The following is a 20,336-nucleotide window of genomic DNA, read 5'->3' as shown; positions in this document are numbered from 1 at the left end:
TAGAGTGGAGGACTAGTATATGTTTATCAGTTAGATTTCTGTATTGGGTCATTTTATGTTAAATTCTGCTGGCATTATATAAAAAAAACTATCAACTTACCCATTCCTCCATTTTTTGCATGTGTGTTTCATGGGCTATTCTTTCTGCTTCTTTCCTTCTTTCCAAGTCTTCTTCTTCCTTTTGTTTTCTTTCTTGTTCTGCTTTCCATGCAAGCATCTCAAGCTCTTCCTCTGTTGGGCCTGGACAAAAATAATCAATGGGTCAAGTAAATTGGAAAAAAAATGGCAAGCTGGAAATGTAAGTGATATGCTGTAAAGAGGCAATACAAGTTAACTATAACCGTAACAAGTAAAACGCAAACAAAGTGCAAAACATTTTACAAAATTACAACAGATGAAACTACATAAAGTAGTATAAGTAGCATAAAGTAGGCAGCATAACACAGGAAATTTAAGTAATATTCTGTCAGTTCTTGGAGGAACATGGGCATATTAAAAACTTGAGTACACAGTATTATTGTGGAACATTAACATTGTTTATTCAAGTTTTTAATAACATAGAGTACACAGTTTGAGATTCTCAAAACAAATATTCCTGTTTCAGGAATAATAAAATAATAATAAAAAATGAAAGAAAGAGATACAGGAAGTTGGACAAAATGACATTTACATGCTACTTAAAATACATGAGGTACACAATGGGATAAATCTGAAATGATAATGGTTGTAGGATATCTGCTACAAAGGGGTAGATTTTTTCAGTTATTTAAATCATACAGGTAATGCTTAAATAATGGGATTCAAACAAACAAAAGAGAAATGATGAAGCAGTTTTGAACTGCACCCACATTCTTATGTCTACACATGAAAATATATTTGTGTTCCCCGTTTGCAAATTTTTGGAAGCATGTTAAGTAAAATTACAGCCTACATGCAATTCAAAACTGACCTGTGGATTAACAGATTGATGAAAATATTACAATTGCAACTAGGCATGGTTACACACAGGATTGGATAAGGACATGTAACAACCACCACTAGTGATAAAGTGATAGAACAACAAAAAATGTAGAATAAACGTATTCCAAAATACTGTTGAATCTTGAAAAACAATGAAATCCAACAATACTTCATTAAAAAGCTTCCACACATAAGTTTCAGCCTCCAATCACCAGCCCAACACACACCACTTTGAAAAGGATGAAATCTGGTTGCTTGAGAAAGGCCTCAATCACCGTTTTATGCACAAGTAAACCAAAAAACAATGGATTGCCTGATCAGTGCCATTTTCTAAATTTCAAAATTTTGAATAAAAAACCCAGAGGCAGGCAAAGTAAAATTATTACTATGTTACAATCTCAACAAATATAAAGTACACACTTAATAATACAGGCACTGAACTGTAATGAGTATTTTGAGTCACTTGTACCTTAAGAGGCACAGCAAATCTATGAATAGTATTAGAATTTACATCTAAAATTTGTATGTAGTGTTGGCAGAAGAGCCAACACCGTGTTGCTTGAGGAGGCCGAAATGAACGCTATAATCTCACGCAGGATGGCGTGAGGTCTGGAACAGTTAAAGGAGATGAGTCTACTAAATAAAGTACGTAGTTGATGTAATACTTAACTTTAATCCATAATTGGAGTACATCGGTCTGATGGTTCATGCTTCATTAGATACATAGCAAAGGATAAATGGCGCCTTGCTAGGTCGTAGCAAATGAAGTAGCTGAAGGCTATGCTAACTATCGTCTGGGCAAATGAGAGCGTATTTGTCAGTGTAGCTTCGCTAGCAGAGTCGGCTGTACAACTGGGGCGAGTGCTAGGATCTGTCTCTAGACCTGCCATGTGGCGGCGCTCGGTCTGCCATCACTGACAGTGGCGACACGCGGGTCCGTCGTATACTAGCGGACTGCGGCCGATTTAAAGGCTACCACCTAGCAAGTGTGGTGTCTGGCGGTGACACCACATTGTAAATGTCAATCCTCTATGTAATTTTATTTCTTTTTTGTCAGTCTATGTAAATGTAAATATAGAAAATATAATACCCAGTCACAGCACCATAATATAGGTTAAGTATGGGTCATTTGAGTCCTGTAGTACTGTCATAAATATCTTAAGTCATTCAAAATGTAAGTGCAAATGTGGAAGTTTTCCAACAATCCAGAAAGATGAATGTCTATTAATAATATTAATCAACATTACTGAAAGGATAACATTGATCTGTTACACTAAGGTGTATTCTTTTGGGATGATGCACAGGAGTAGCAACACCACATACTATGGCTTATTGAACATCTAAAAAATAATTGTTGTCAGAGTTTTGAAATATAACTCACTGGGTGCTTACTGATCCTCTCCCAGATTTCCTGAATGTGCAGAATAAAATTAAAAAAAGATCTGGGAACTGTCAGCTGATAGAGAAGCACAGAGTACCAGCAAACAGTTTCATCTTACAGATTCTATTCACCAGCTGTCAAGTTGGAGTGCATAGAGCATCAAGTAGGAAAATAATGAGAAAAACTAGAATAGAGAACAGTGTTAGTAAAGCAACAGAAGATGTGCAGCACACAAAGGTTGGATTATAAACATAATTGGATTTGATTTTTATTTGTCCAGTTTTATCACACAGCACAAATTGCACAGTTGACACTGGACAGGTCAAAATGAGGATGCTATTATGTTTAGTGTCAATTAAAAAGAAATGAAAGTAAGAAGGAAAATATTCTTATAATCTATGTTAATCAGTAACTGTGAAGGGACAGGTTAAAAAGAAAAGAAGAAAAAAAAAAAAAGATTTGGTAATACATAATATCGGCAAAAATAGGCAAATTAAAAGTAGGAAACTATTCTTACAATCTTATTTTAAAGTAACATTTATTTTACATATTTGCAAATTCTTTCACAGAATGGAAACAGTTTCATTGTAAGCACTGGATAAGCAGCAATTTTTATTTCCTCTCGTATCTTATTCTGCAGCGTGACACCATTTTTAATCATGTTCCTCTGATAGGATATTGTTTTGGAATATATTTCATGTATATTTGATTTTACTGTGGTACAAAATTTGTATACCTTTTTGTTCTGTGGTAGTTTGCCTGTTTTCTAGAGGTATTCCATAATGAACAGCATAGTTCCATAAATGAACTATTTATGCACTTATGTAGCAGTCATGGGCTTTAACATAAGCTGTCAGTTACAGGAAACATTACCCTGTGAAAAAAAGCCCACTGCTAGGTTCACTCTTCATATCAGGCCCAAAAAAGTAATAAAGGGTATATGGTCACAGTGAATGTGTTTTTCAAGAAAGATTTCATTGTGGTAGTGGGTGGGTAGTCAACAGTTGATTGGCTATGTAAAAATGGTAATTTTAGGGCAGTTAATGTTTGGAAGGAAATGATGGTAAGAATGGCTGACATGGACCTAGTTCCATTCAGGCTATTGGTAGGAGAGGTTGTATAAGTTGAATACTACACCTAAGTGGGAAGAGCACATTAGTGAGTGTGACTGGGATAACATGTGACCAGTTTCTTGTTTTGATGTGTATGTGTAGATTTAAAAGTGAAGACTTAGCAAACAGGTATCCTTACATATTTGAGGTATATGGAATAAAATAAATTAATTCAATGGTTACAGAGTAACCATATGGAAGAGAATTGCAGACATTTAGTGAGAACATCAGGGAATACACAAAACTATCAATGAATAGATTTTGATTCTGATATATTGTGTCATCTCCAAAGAGAAAATACACTCCTGGAAATGGAAAAAAGAACACATTGACACCGGTGTGTCAGACCCACCATACTTGCTCCAGACACTGCGAGAGGGCTGTACAAGCAATGATCACACGCACGGCACAGCGGACACACCAGGAACCGCGGTGTTGGCCGTCGAATGGCGCTAGCTGCGCAGCATTTGTGCACCGCCGCCGTCAGTGTCAGCCAGTTTGCCGTGGCATATGGAGCTCCATCGCAGTCTTTAACACTGGTAGCATGCCGCGACAGCGTGGACGTGAACCGTATGTGCAGTTGACGGACTTTGAGCGAGGGCGTATAGTGGGCATGCGGGAGGCCGGGTGGACGTACCGCCAAATTGCTCAACACGTGGGGCGTGAGGTCTCCACAGTACATCGATGTTGTCGCCAGTGGTCGGCGGAAGGTGCACGTGCCGTCAACCTGGGACCGGACTGCAGCGACGCACGGATGCACGCCAAGACCGTAGGATCCTACTCAGTGCCGTAGGGGACCGCACCGCCACTTCCCAGCAAATTAGGGACACTGTTGCTCCTGGGGTATTGGCGAGGACCATTCGCAACCGTCTCCATGAAGCTGGGCTACGGTCCCGCACACCGTTAGGCCGTCTTCCGCTCACGCCCCAACATCGTGCAGCCCGCCTCCAGTGGTGTCGCGACAGGCGTGAATGGAGGGACGAATGGAGATGTGTCGTCTTCAGCGATGAGAGTCGCTTCTGCCTTGGTGCCAATGATGGTCGTATGCGTGTTTGGCGTTGTGCAGGTGAGCGCCACAATCAGGACTGCATACGACCGAGGCACACAGGGCCAACACCCGGCATCATGGTGTGGGGAGCGATCTCCTACACTGGCCGTACACCACTGGTGATCGTCGAGGGGACACTGAATAGTGCACGGTACATCCAAACCGTCATCGAACCCATCGTTCTACCATTCCTAGACCGGCAAGGGAACTTGCTGTTCCAACAGGACAATGCACGTCCGCATGTATCCCGTGCCACCCAACGTGCTCTAGAAGGTGTAAGTCAACTACCCTGGCCAGCAAGATCTCCGGATGTGTCCCCCATTGAGCATGTTTGGGACTGGATGAAGCGTCGTCTCACGCGGTCTGCACGTCCAGCACGAACGCTGGTCCAACTGAGGCGCTAGGTGGAAATGGCATGGCAAGCCGTTCCACAGGACTACATCCAGCATCTCTACGATCGTCTCCATGGGAGAATAGCAGCCTGCATTGCTGCGAAAGGTGGATATACACTGTACTAGTGCCGACATTGTGCGTGCTCTGTTGCCTGTGTCTATGTGCCTGTGGTTCTGTCAGTGTGATCATGTGATGCATCTGACCCCAGGAATGTGTCAATAAAGTTTCCCCTTCCTGGGACAATGAAGTCATGGTGTTCTTATTTCAATTTCCAGGAGTGTATAATGTGCCTTCACTGTGAAAATAATCATTGCTCTATTCTTTTCCAGCTATTTTGCATGAAATGGAGTTTCAATGCTTCAAAATTGTGCAATGGATGAGTGTTGTTGTGCTGTACAGTGATGTTTTTTACTGCAAGGAGATTTTATTGTGATAGCCATACATAAAAATCCACCAGCTCAAAATTCAGCATATCTGTGAGCAAACTTGAGACTGTATTAACTTCTATTTACAAGAAAAATTTGATATAATTCTATAAGGTGACTCAGTATAAACTTCAAGGAGTATCCCACAGAGAAGATGAAAATGAAACTTCCTCTTTCTACATTTAATTTACATATTTATTTGTGAATTTCCCAACAAAGGCACTGCACAAATCATTATTAATTTCATTTCTGTGTCATTAGTTTGTAGATTCTGCATGAAAGCAGTTACTAATGAATTATTGGACTGGAGACTAATCTTGAGGTTGAGATTCATTGGGAGAGTCCTTAGAAAATGTAGTCCGTCAACAAAGGAGGTGGCTTACAAAACACTTGTTTGACCTATACTTGAGTGTTGCTCATCAGTGTGGGATCTGTACCAGGTTGGGTTGACAGAGGAGATAGAGAAGATCCAAAGAAGAGCAGCGCGTTTCATCACAGGGTTATTTGGTAAGCGTGATAGCGTTATGGAGATGTTTAGCAAACTCAAGTGGCAGACTCTGCAAGAGAGGTGCTCTGCATCGCGGTGTAGCTTGATGTCCAGGTTTTGAGAGGGTGCATTTCTGGATGAGATATCGAATATATTTCTTCCCCCTATTTATACCTCATGAGGAGATCATGAATGTAAAATTAAAGAGATTCGAGCACGCAGAAAGGCTTTCTGGCAATCGTTATTCCTGTGAACCATATGCGACTGGAACAGGAAAGGGAGGTAATGACAGTAGCACATAAAGTGCCCTCCACCACACACCGTTGGGTGGCTTGCGGATTATAAGTGTAGATGTAGATGTGTAGATGTACTGTTGGGAGACATTCATAATAAATTGGGATTACACAGATATTCCAGAAATTTATAATCACTACCTCCCCCCCAAACCCCCCACACAGCACAATCATTTATTGAATGGGTGACAATGGAGGGCCATCAGTAAAGAAAGACAGTCAGTGCACAAAACTTGGATTAAAAATATAACAATGGAAAGTCGAGGAAAGAATTAGAACACTTTTGAAAGCGTAGGTTGCTACTCACCATACACAGGAAGCATTAAGTCACAGATAGGCCCAGTGTAGCATAATCACTGTGTCTGACAGAGCAGTGATCAGGGATGGGTCATGGGGGTAAGAAGGAGGCATGAGGCAGGGGGAAGGACCGATAATAGGGTACGGGTAGGGGAAGATGTTAGTGTTACCTGGTAGAGTGTGCAGGGACTTGGTGGAAAGGATAGGGCAGTAAATGCAGTATTGGGAAGCTGTGGAAGGAGTTATGGAGAGAGGGAAAGAGAGAGAAGTAGAGAAGTGGAAAAGGCTTGTACGTGCATTGTCAGGATAGACATTGAAGTACTGGAGTGGGAGCAGAGAGGAGATAGGTAGATGGGAGACAGGGCCTGGTGAAGGTTTAGGTCAGGGTGGTTACAAAAGCCTCCCCTTCATAGCCACCAAACTTTGCCTTGTTGTGTATTATGACACCATTCCTAATAATGCTTGTCTGATAGGGTGTTGTTCTGGAATATGTTTGGTGTATGTTTGATTTTCATCTGGTACAAAATTTGTGCACATTTTTGTTCTGTAGTAGTTTGCCTGTTTTCATAAGGTAGTCCCTTGTGAACAAAATAGTTTCATAAAGGAATAAGCATGGAACACTCAGGATAACAATCCCAGTAACATGAAATTTACAGGACTCCATCTTTTTAAGGCCACAAATTATTTTTAGAGCTTTTTTTTGCATTCTAAACACATATTATGCTGAGTTGAGTGGCCTCAGAAAATGATCTCATATTGGAGCAAAGAATGGATCTATGCATAGTATGCCTGGAGTATTGTTCTTTTGATTCAGTAGATTTTAATGTTCTTAGAAGATAGCACATGGATTTGAGTTTCTCTGACAAGTTATGCATTCATATAGACTTTATGCATTCATATAGGCTTAATTAACTTCCTGAATTTTTGTTTCCTCTAAGGTACATAAATCAAATTCTCAGCAGTGACAGATGGCCTATAGTCATAGTAAAAGGTATGAGACTTGGGTGTAAAAGAAGTGGAAATTGTATCAAAGATTGCAGTACTACCAAATGCCATATGCAGAAATTATTTATAGAAAATATTGTTGGATACAATTAACAAGATCACTGAAGAAACTATTCAACAAAGAATTGATCAGGTTATGTTCAGATACCATCTGCTCTATATGTCACTTCCTCATAAAAATTGTTTATGTGACTTCACTGATTCAGTAGAACCCAGTATGCTGTCTTTATATTCAATATGCTGTCTATATACCGCAAATGCTAAAAGCTGTGAAACAGGAACATTAGTGTTAACCACGGTTTGCATCCATGAGTCCAAATATTCTGATAAATTGTCATTATTCTTGTATCAGTAGCAAAAATTACAGTTTTTGATTATGGGTCCTCCAATGGCTTTGATGTGTCATCTGTGTGGGCCAGACATAGGAGTTGGGCAAACCCTTTTGTGGAAGACTTTGGCAGTGTCACAGAAAACAATGAGAATGTAATTTTTCTTGCTTATTTCTACTAAAACAGTTTGCGATATTATACACTCCTTTCTCTGTGAAGGGACCTATATGACAGTGAAACTATGCAGTTGTTAAAATGTTATGGTCAAAAGAGTGGCTTAATATTGTGTTGTTCAGGAAATACACCTTGACTTATTTACTGATTACAATGGTAACTCAACATGAGTGCTATTACATCAGCACAGAGTTTTATAATTTTGACTGAAACACTTTCATAGTAAAAAGAGTCAGTGTTTAACAGTAACCTAATGTCTACCTCCTTAGCAGAGTGGTCAGCACATCTAACTGACATGAAGCGGGCCTGGATTCGATTCCTAGCTGGGTCAGATATTTTTTCTGCTCAGGGATTAGGTGTGTTGTCCTCATCATCATTTCATCATCATCGACATGTAAGTCACCCAATGTGGTGTCAAATGAAAACTGAAAAGATTTGCAATTCGGCAGCTGAGCTTGCGTTTTTGATCCAGCGTCAAGAGTCACGGCACCCATCTTGCAGATAATTTTTTCATTTCTAATTCTTCAGTTAAAATGTGATATATCCTTTCAGATGACATCTGACAACTGAGAGCAATTTCATGCACTTTCAGTTGGCGATCCTCCATGACCATTTTGTGCACTTTAGCGATGTTTTCTGGAGTAGTGACGCATCTTGGCTGACCAGATCATCATCTAAGCTCTCTCGACCAAATTTAAATTTATTTGTTCACTTGGTAACAGTTGAATATGAAGGAGCGGAGTTCCCCAGTGTATTCTGGAAATAAGCATGAATGTCCTTTGCCTTCATACCTTTCTTCATGAAGTACTTAATCACTGTTCGAATCTTGATTTTTTCCAGCTTTGCAAATCACTATGCGGTAACAACAACAGAGCCATATCACTGCCACAGCTCTCTTCCAAGAGAACTGACATGGCATGTGTCCAGTGAACAACTTGTTGCACTAGTGCTGACTTCTCATGGTGATTCCGAGAACTTTTCAAACCACCCTCCTATTGTAGAATCACTGGGTTATTCACTGAAAAGGTGCAGGTGATGGAATTACTTGCTTCAAAGCCCAATTGATTGGTTAAGGGACATTCAGAAAGCTGGAATTGATTATGGAGATGTATTTAGTCCTGTTGCATGTTATGACACCATTCAAACTTTCCTAGTGGCAACTGATGCTAAGAAGAAGCTGGTAAAACAACTAATTTGAAGACAGCCTCTTTTAATGGAATAATTGAAGATAAAGTGTATATGAAGCAACCAGAATCTTTTGGAAATAATAACAGATCAAGCAAGTCTCTTGAAAAGGAGTCTCTATGGATTCAAGCGAGCATCATGCTGCAGGAACAAGTGTTTTAGGAAAGTCATGAATACAGTTATCTTTCAAGACAATGTTGCATTTCTTTATTTGTTTTATCACAGATGCAATGAAAATAGTCTCTATGTAACAATTTATGTTTAAATGGACTAATTGTAGGCAGTGACAAGGAACACTTGACAACATGAATTTGAGACAGCAACAGGTACCCTTACTATAAAACAAAGCAAAACATAGTTGGAATGATTATGATAAGTCAAGAAAAATCAGGAAACAAATATTGTAAAGCATTCCAATATGATATCAACTCCAATTGAATGTGAAGAGAGAGATCAAAATGAAGCAATTTTATCTTCTATCACCTCTCGTGAGGTATTTGGATGTCCTCTATATCTTTCAACAGCAAATCATTCAGACATAACTCTTCTGGTGAATAAAGCTGCTCAAGCATGGGAAAACCAACTGCTGGGGACTGGAACTCAGTGAAACACATATCCTGGGATCTGAATGGCATGTTAAATAGTGGAATTATTTATGATAGAGCAAAAGATTTGAGAATTGACAGTGATGATGATTTCGCTGGGGACAAGTGCACGAAGTGTTCAACAACCAGCACCATGGGCAAGTCAGTTGCAGAAGGCAGTGGATACACCTACAACTGAAGCAGATATTATTTCAGCAAATGAAGGAGTCAAAGAATTAAACAATGGAAAATTCAGTACGGAATGTAACAATATTATGAAAAGGAAAGTTGCTACTCTCAATATAATTGAGATGTTAAGTTGCAGACAGGCACAACAAAAAGACTGTCACAAATAAAGGTTTTGACCAGTAAGGCCTTCGTAAAAAATAGATGACAGACATAAACCACTTCAGTCTCAGGCAACAGTAGCCACACAGTTGTCCAAGATTGCAGTCCTGTGTGTGTGTGTGTGTGTGTGTGTTTTGTGTGTGTGTGTGTTTTGTGTGTGTGTCATCTATTTTTGACAAAGGCCTTACCGGCTGAAAGTTTTATTTGCGGCAGTCTTTTTGTTGTGCCTATCTGCCACTCAGCAATTCCACTATATGGTGAGTCAAAGAATTAATTTGGTTGAGTCACATACTAAGTGTATTAGATGAAATGCCAGAACCATTTCCAACACTTTATATTGATGATGCCAGTGCATTAAAACTAGCATATCGAATGAGTGTGATTTAATGTGCTATGTGCAGAGACTGTCATGCAGAAAATCGAACAGTATATCTTTGTTTGTTTATTTGATTAACTTTTCCTGTTAGAGGAAGTGTTGCAATAAAAGGAAAAATGTAAAGTAAATGGCACTGATTTTCTAAAGAAGTCTTTCTAATTTCTTCTGTTACTGTTACTGTTCATTTCATATCCTGTAAAGAAACCATTTGTAAATGAAACAGTGTTGGTTGAACTTAATAATTTACATGATCACTTAATGGAATACTCTCATTGTATATCTCTCTAGAAAGAAATAGCTCCAGTGCCCCTGAAGATTATGCCTTAGGACAGAACTGAGTGAAGCATGTGGAGTATGCTAACAACCCTGTCTCAAGTCAACACAGTGAGAGAGGTTTCAGAGTGCAAAACAGGCAGAACTGAGATTTTTGGTTAACTTATCCACATGCTAGAGCCACTTTATTGTCCATCTGGATATCCAGGAATTTTACACGTGTAGCATCACCCAGCGTGTACCCAATGATCTCTACCTCTGGTAGTTTTAATTAATTTTGATTTGTTTTGGATTGTGTGATATGAGTTTTTATAAGATTAAGGACTAAGCTGTTGTTCTCATCAAGTTATAGGCTTTTTCTTTTATTCTCCTGCCTGCATCTTATATGGATGTGTTTGGGCCCTTTATAAACATCCTTGTGTCATCAGCAAACAATTTTTGAAGAGTCTTCCAATGTCACAGATAGATCATATATAGAGACCAAGAACTAGACTGGTCCTAGCACCAAACCTTGGAGCACATTGCTACTCACCATATAGAGAAGATGTTGAGACACAGACAGGCACAACCAAAAGTGTGCTATATATTTGAGCTTTTGGCCAAAAGGCGTTCTTCTACAGTAGGAAAAACATCCACCCACTCACAAAAACAAACACACATTAATGCAAACACAACTCACACACACATGACCAAAGTCTGGCAACTGGTATGTGTTTGTGTGTATGTTTTCTACTTTAGAAGAAGTCCTTTCTGTTGAAAGCTCAAATGTATAGCAATCTTTTGGTTGTGTCTGTCTGTGACTCATCTCCTCTATGTTAATAGCAATCTGTCATTTCATAATATTGTCATTATTTCATTCAGTGTTTTCCATTTTTTTATCTCATTCCTGTAGTTTCATTTGATAATGTGACCCTCTGTTTTCTATTGCGAAATTATGATTCCATACATGCAAAGGGAAGATCTTTAAATGTCATATCATTTTAGATTCTCTAGTAAATTATTATGATTTACACAATCAAAGGCCATGACAACACAACAGAGAATGCCATCAGAGTAATTTTCACTGTTTAGTTCTACTCAAATTGAATTTGTGAGATCATATGTTACCTTCTCAGTGGGGACACCTTTTCAGGTGATAAACTGAGCTGTTGTTATGGGCTGTTCTCAGACAGACAGTCTAGTATATTGTTGTCATATATTTGTCAAAAAATTGAGATTCTGTGAAGGAGACAGATTAATCTATCATTAGAGGTTGTAGTGATTTGAGAATTTCTGTGTAAATTATAGAACAACTCACCCTTCCACTATCTCGAACACACGATAGTCTGGATATGGGTGTGGGATGGTAGACTCCTACCTATTGCATGTCACATGTTTGTGTGTGCAGGTTTAAAATCAGTCGTGGGAAGAATGTAGATGCGGCAGTCAGACGGCACCGACAAGTACCTGTTGGGCCATCCATAGATGTTTAAGAGAGTGTGTAAGGAAAAACCATGTTTATATGCAGCTCTATGATTATTGTGTCATTGACTATTGTTATTAAAACAATAGCAGGTGGAAAAGTACTCCTGTAGACTCTTGATGCAACCTTGTTAGAGGCAATACTCATTTTATGATTCATGTTAATAAAGGTCATGGTATCCAACCCAACTTTGTTTTCACTGTAATGCTATTTGTTTGTAACGTCTGACTGTATGAGAGACTTGCAGGAAGTTACATATTCATGTGGAAAATGAAATTTTTATTGTGTATGAAGGTCAAATACATTGTTAGTTGACAAAAAGTCAAGTTTGTATGTCTACTTATTTCATAAGTAGAAAGAGTCTAAAAATTCCCGTACCCAGCATTATTTGACAGAGAAGAAGTCAAGAGGGTTTCCAGCAGCTGGGTATTCAGTAAAGAAGAGTGGCTGCAAATTCCAAGTAAGTCATCTCATAAAGAACTGGAAGGTGGTTTGGGGGAATAAGCCAATATAACCCAGATCCACACTCACACTTTAATGGCCGAGTGCACCAACCCCGGTCAAAAAGCATGATAACCAAGGTCCCGCGATCATGGTTAAAAGTAAATCGCATTTAAAATGTTTCTGCAGTGCACCAACGTTAATTGCTGGTCAGCAAACCGTCGTCAGCCAACTGTGCATTTGACCGCGGTAAACTCTCTACATTGCAATGGAACGTGCCCTGGCAACGCAAAGATGTTAGTAAACATGAAATTGCACAGATAATCGCTGGTGCCACGTTCTATTTTTGCTGTTTTTTCAGTCGACAAGCAGAAGTGTGTTTACGTACCTCGGTACCTATTTCTGATCTGTTGGTTTCTTTTTTGGAGAATAATGGAGAATAAAAGAAGAACACCAAATTTCTCGAAGTACGAGATAGATGTACTTCTTGAACTGGTGGGTGCAAATGGTTCCGTTCTTGAAAATAAGAAAACCAACGGCTGCAGCTTAAAAGAAAAACAGGCAATGTGGTCCCATGTGGAGGCGCAATTTAATTCTACTCCTGCTAAGTTTACTCATAAATGAATAACTTTTCTAGGTTCATCGTAAGCGTAGGATATGGCACACACTGGCTTTTAGTTTGAAATTTGAAACTGTGATTGGTGTACCACTGAAATACATGATAGGACTATGTACATTTACGGGTGGAATTGTTTTGTTAGTTTTAAATTTAAATCCAATGCCGTGTTACTGTTAACTAAATATTATGTGACTAACGGAAGCTTTTGTGTTGAAAATTGTGAACATACGTTTCTCACTTAAGCCCTGTGCCATATTCTTCATATATGCTTATACCACTTTCTTTTTAATGAACTGATATGTAATCAAAAGCAATATACAGATCTTAGATTTTTATTGCAGTTATAAGTTAAGAGCCTCAGAATGCAAAATGGACTTATGAATGTAAATAATATGAGAATTAATTTATGGTACTACAAACTTCATTTATTTAATTTCAGGTGTGACAAAAAGATCCTGTGACAGGCTGAAAACCTGTTATGAAAATATGAAAAGAAGACTTCGAAAAGACCTTGCAGAAGAAAAGGTAGAAGTGTATAAAACAGGTGGGGGGAAGCCTACCCAAAAAAACCACAATCCATGATCGGGCTAAACTATTAGAAATTTTTGGTTCCTCAATGAAACCGTTAACAAATGCATATGATTCTGATGCACAGTTTAGCATGATTGTGGATGTTGTCAACATGGAGAGCAGTGCAGTGAGAACACACCACCTGCTTCAATTGTCGAGTTAGCAGAGTGCACACAACCTAGGATTTCCCACACACCTGTCGTAATACTAAGTAAAGAGACACCAAATAATGTTCTGGTGGATGTCACCCAGCTGCAATCTGTTTCACAGTCTCCTGATCAACCCAATGAAAACATTTGCACGTCAAAAAATACCTGGCATCGTCGCAGGATGCCTGCAAAACCAAGGCCATCAGCTTCGGGAACAGTGATTGACAATGTGTGCAAGAAGAGAGTGGAATTACTGGAGGCCCAATTACTCATGATGAAGGCAGAGCACCAACAGGAGCTGAGGATAAAAAATTTAAAGCTACTGGCCCTGAAAGAAAAACTTAAGTACTGGAAGAAGAAAAATGCCAGTGACATGTGACTTTTTTTATTCCTGTGACAGTGAATTTTTTTAATTTTTTGTGCTACGTTGTATTTTGTCTCATGTATTAAAGTTGTCTCACAGTTCAAATTGTTTCTCTGTGTTTGTCCTGTTAGTGATACTGCTTCTATCCTAGTTGGTGTCTGTCTAATATCTGCTTACATCTTATTTGGTCTGGACTAAGTTTGATCCAATCACTTAAAATTAGAATTACTTCATATATAAAAACAGATTAGCAACACTGCAGTTTACACAAGTAAGCTACATGTCAGTTGCAGGCCTGCAGCCATAACGTCAGGTGCCAATTTCTACTTAAATGACTGAACAATGAGGTAGACTGTTAATGAAACAAAATAATAGTAATAAAGCATTCTTGTTACTCTAACTTTGCAATGAACATATGTACTGTAACAGTTATATACATGAGGCCCAATGTTATCTTGCTTTGCATTGTTTGTACCACAATATCCTAACATATTAAATTATGAGGGAAAGTGCTCCAAATCATAATTTTGTGTGTGGCTTTTTTTGTGCAATACTCTGCACATGGTAATGTTTATAATGGGAACCTATATCTTTTATGACAATACAATTTGAAGTGAGGCTTGTTGAGAAATACATTGCTGTGGTGGGTTCTCTTTTCTGCAAAAGTAAGCATAGCATATGTGGCTTTCCTAGACACACCACTTGGTAATGTGTTTGGTGGAAACCTGTAACATTTATCATAATACACTCCTGGAAATTGAAATAAGAACACCGTGAATTCATTGTCCCAGGAAGGGGAAACTTTATTGACACATTCCTGGGGTCAGATACATCACATGATCACACTGACAGAACCACAGGCACATAGACACAGGCAACAGAGCATGCACAATGTCGGCACTAGTACAGTGTATATCCACCTTTCGCAGCAATGCAGGCTGCTATTCTCCTATGGAGACGATCGTAGAGATGCTGGATGCTGGAACGGCTTGCCATGCCATTTCCACCTGGCGCCTCAGTTGGACCAGCGTTCGTGCTGGACGTGCAGACCGCGTGAGACGACGCTTCATCCAGTCCCAAACATGCTCAATGGGGGACAGATCCGGAGATCTTGCTGGCCAGGGTAATTGACTTACACCTTCTAGAGCACGTTGGGTGGCACGGGATACATGCGGACGTGCATTGTCCTGTTGGAACAGCAAGTTCCCTTGCCGGTCTAGGAATGGTAGAACGATGGGTTCGATGACGGTTTGGATGTACCGTGCACTATTCAGTGTCCCCTCGACGATCACCAGTGGTGTACGGCCAGTGTAGGAGATCGCTCCCCACACCATGATGCCGGGTGTTGGCCCTGTGTGCCTCGGTCGTATGCAGTCCTAATTGTGGTGCTCACCTGCACGGCGCCAAACACGCATACGACCATCATTGGCACCAAGGCAGAAGCGACTCTCATCGCTGAAGATGACACATCTCCATTCGTCCCTCCATTCACGCCTGTCGCGACACCACTGGAGGCGGGCTGCACGATGTTGGGGCGTGAGCGGAAGACGGCCTAACGGTGTGCGGGACCATAGCCCAGCTTCATGGAGACGGTTGCGAATGGTCCTCGCCGATACCCCAGGAGCAACAGTGTCCCTAATTTGCTGGGAAGTGGCGGTGCGGTCCCCTACGGCACTGCGTAGGATCCTACGGTCTTGGCGTGCATCCGTGCGTCGCTGCGGTCCGGTCCCAGGTCAACGGGCACGTGCACCTTCCGCCGACCACTGGCGACAACATCGATGTACTGTGGAGACCTCACGCCCCACATGTTGAGCAATTCGGCGGTACGTCCACCCGGCTTCCTGCATGCCCACTATACGCCCTCGCTCAAAGTCCGTCAACTGCACATACGGTTCACGTCCACGCTGTCGCGGCATGCTACCAGTGTTAAAGACTGCGATGGAGCTCCGTATGCCACGGCAAACTGGCTGACACTGACGGCGGCGGTGCACAAATGCTGTGCAGCTAGCGCCATTCGACGGCCAACACCGCGGTTCCTGGTGTGTCCGCTGTGCCGTGCGTGTGATCATTGCTTGTACAGCCCTCTCGCAGTGTCCGGAGCAAGTATGGTGGGTCTGACACACCGGTGTCAATGTGTTCTTTTTTCCATTTCCAGGAGTGTAGTATTTGTAGAGAGGCCTTATTGAATAATACATTGCTAATATGGACAGTAGTGAGATTAGCATTGTGTGGCTTGTCTAGCAATACTCTGCACCTGTTAATGTTTACAATGTCAGCCCATAACTTTTATCACAACAAAATTTGTAGCAAGATATTTTCAGAAATGCATTCCTATGATGGGTCACTGTTTTCTGCTATAGTAATCATAGCATGTGTGGCTTTCTTAGCAATACTCTGCACCTGCTAATGTTTATGATGGCAACCCATAACTTCTGCCACAACTGTACTTGTAGTGAGGCATTTTTCTGTGTCACTATGCAATCACGAGGCATTCCCTTCTCTGCAGGTGAGCATTAAATATGTGAAAAAACTGCATCAATATCAGTGACAGAGTGAGGGACAGAGTTTCCCTCAGTACTAACTTAAAGTATGACACTTCGTACCGTCAACCCACAGCATTACGGTTCTGCTTTCATATCTTCCAAAGTAGCACACTCCTTAACTAATTATTGCTCTTGCACTGATCCCCAAAGTATTAGACATTGCTGACAAAATTCCATTGCCTTTTGTAGCAATGATAAATTGTTTTTGGTGGCAATTTCTAAACACAAATTTGTCTTCAATTTCATGTATTTTTTTTAATGCCATACAGTTATGCATAATATTGTGTAAAGTGCTGCTACACGCATGACCGACTAGAATTAACAATGTAATTCAATTCTTTGCACAACCTTATGGCCACACACACTTGTGTTTAAAAAAATCATATTGTAAATAAAGAGTAGTGATTAATATGGAAACAATTTAACAAATAAACAATCCCAATCTGACATTTTTTATGTTTTTACACAAATGATTATTTATTTTGTGCCCATGTATATACTGCATATTCACAATTTTAAGCTAATCTAGGTGATAAGACTGCATTAATACTGAGCAGAAGTGCAGTAAAATAATCTCTAAACTGAAAGGTTCTAATAATAAAGAATGTGCTCTTTTAATATTGCAAAACTGTTGGACATTCACATATTTGTTGTTACAGTAGAAAATTTAAGAGATGTTTAGGATCTATAGTGAACATAATACAGAAATATCCATTATATTTTATTCCATTCGCTTTTACTCTCACTCTCTCTAAACGTAATGGAGTCATTTGTTCTCAAATTTAAGTACATACCCAGAAACTGAACATGTATATCAATAACAGAGTACTGCATTGCTTTCACAACAAATGTGATGCAAGAAATATATCTTTAATAATGAATTAGCAACAGTTCCACACTAAAAAAATATCTCAGAAAAGCAGCAGCTGGGTAATTGTCTGTAGGCAGCACATCCTGTCCCTGGCACAACAAAACCTCAAATTTCGCATCACACACCCAGTTCAGTGAGTACTTTCATGTTCGCTAGACAGCAGAAACAAAATAGATTACATGCTGAAATAATCTGAAAAATTGAAAATACGGCGAAATCCCATAACTATAATCATAATTTTTCATTACGAACAATGTCTGTTACATTATCGGAAATGTTCATTAATTATAGCACGGCAAACTGCTCTTCCAGGTAATGTATCATTACGATACATCTGCTGTCCAGATAGCACTCGTTCGTTGTCTTCAATGTTGGGGCCTCTCTCATCACGTAACTGATTTAAAAGTCGAGAAATTTCAGGATCTTCTGTTGGTTCTTCACTGCTTGTACTCCTCGCAATATTATGCAAGACAGCCGTACCCACAATGATTGACATTGCTTCCTGTGGATTACATCTTATTCCTACAGATAATATGGGAAATCTTCTCTTCCACATACCGTATTTTCTCTCAACAGTGTTTCTAGTTTTAATATGAGACCTGTTATATCGATGCTCTGCTTCATTTTGTGGATTTAAAAGTGGAGTTAATAAGTAGGATTTACATGCATAACCACTATCTCCCAATAAGTGACCTTGTGGTATTTCTCCATTTTCAAATTGAGCTCTGTGAGCGCAGTTGAGAAATATGGTACTGTCGTGCACAGAGCCCGGCCATCGAGCAACAATATCTCTTATTAACAAATTGTGATCACTAATCGTTTGACAGTTAAAGGAAAAATATGATTTCCTATTGCGGAAAAGTTCAGCCTTATGTCCTCCAGGAGACTGAATTCTTATATGGGTACAATCCAAGGTACCAAGAACGCCAGGAAATCGGTCCAATTGGCTAAAACCATACATCACAGAGTGCACTTCTTCTCTTGTGGGAAATTTTATAAAACGAGGAGACAGTGATGCTATGATGTCTGATACATCACTGATGATTCATTGTGCTGCTGTACGATGTATATTACTGTTGTCCCCAATAAGGATGTTGAATGCACCTGTTGCATATGCCCTTAAAGTAATCAAAAATCTGTTTATCGGAGAAACAGGGTTATTCCAATCAGTAGGAAATTCTAATCTATCATTAATTTGATTTAATAACCACCACACTGTTTCTTTTGACAGACGAAGTCATCAAAATGTTAGAAGTTCAGTTGCTTATCTCCACTTTTCTGTATTGGTATTGCTGCAACATACTTCAGTCTTCCAGGAAAATACACATGGATTCATCATCTGATTATGAAGTTAACTAAATGATGGCATTACCTGGTCAACACAAGATTTTAAAACCACCATACCAGGAATAGTTATTACTTTTTAGTAATATAATGATTTTTTTATGTTTCTAAAAGATGATTTGGCAAAATGGATGTCAAGTTCTGAAGTCTGCACTGCCTGTTAATTTTATTGCATCAGTTTTTGACTGACAACTTTTTGTCCCCACGTTTTCAGCTAGCCTTTCAAAGTAAATCTAATGGACCTGCTTTCAATGTGCAGTTTTTGCTTGCTTGTATTCTGCTACTATGAGGAAAAATTTGTTTAATCTACCAGTGAATGATATAAATCTAACATCATCTTTTCTGCAGGTACTGTCATTGGGGAGTTGAGTATCTTTATCTACAGCTATATTCAGCAAACCACTGTAAAGTGAATACCAGACATCATTTCTCAGTATGCCACATATCTGGTGTTCTTTCTACTCTGTTCATATATGGAGTGCGGGAATAATGACTGATTAATGTGCCCAAGTGCACTGTAATTACTCTACTCTTGTTTTTTTCCTTTTCCTCCATAGTATACATTCTTGATTTACTAATGCTTATAAACCGTGTACTGTAACTTCCAAGACAAAATATGTCATCTTTAAGCTGTGAAATGAGTAATACAAATCATTATAAAACAGACACACAGTGTTTCAATAAGAAACTATTAATAAGAACTTACCATAGTTGCGTGGCTTGCCAATTTTCTCACTAATAGTTTCAACTATTGTGTTTAAAGTAGGACTTAAGTCTTCTTCAACAGATATTAGTATAGGATGAACTTCCATTTCATCAAAAAAGTTGAGTACTGTGGTATCATCTGTGTTGTTCATCCTGTTAAGAGAGTTGTTGGTGTTAAAAGTTCCATATGTAAAATACAGTAAGTTCCAATTGCAGCCATTCTTGGTGATACTCAGAAAATTATAGATATAGAGTAACATGTTCTTTCTTGTTCAAGTCTTTAATGTTACCTGTACCATTACAAATACATCACAATTCTATGGTCAGCAAACAATAAACATAACTTGATTTTAAACAAAAGACTTAAAACAACAGATTTGTAAGAACAACAATAATGCCTTACTAAATAAATACAAATTAGAATGACTGCCATGAAACAAATACTCCCCACCAATATTTAAAGAAATATTATAATTTTTATTACAAAGTAAGAACTTTTAAAGCACCATTCATATCTCAATAGAGATAAGGGGCAGAAAAGGAGAAATTTATTTCTGTTATTTTTTTAAAAAATACTGAGTTAACCTAACAATGGTTT

At 39.2% G+C, this 20,336-nt stretch overlaps 1 protein-coding gene across 1 annotated transcript in view; it reads right to left on the bottom strand.

The window, feature by feature from the left end:
- Positions 1–19,758, bottom strand: part of LOC126163875 (adenylate kinase 7-like) — a 56,276-nt gene extending 36,518 nt beyond the window's left edge. The window contains exons 1-2 of the mRNA XM_049920196.1: positions 19,740–19,758; positions 101–240 (exon numbers count right to left, since the gene is read on the bottom strand). Coding sequence (XP_049776153.1) covers positions 101–217 — 117 coding nt within the window. The 5' untranslated portion in view covers positions 218–240; positions 19,740–19,758. The remainder of the gene's footprint in view (positions 1–100; positions 241–19,739) is intronic.
- Positions 19,759–20,336: the final 578 nt, after the last annotated feature.

The sequence above is a fragment of the Schistocerca cancellata genome, chromosome 1, assembly GCF_023864275.1.
Source record: "Schistocerca cancellata isolate TAMUIC-IGC-003103 chromosome 1, iqSchCanc2.1, whole genome shotgun sequence".
Taxonomy (NCBI): domain Eukaryota; kingdom Metazoa; phylum Arthropoda; class Insecta; order Orthoptera; family Acrididae; genus Schistocerca; species Schistocerca cancellata.
This window is presented reverse-complemented; position numbering and strand designations above follow the sequence as displayed.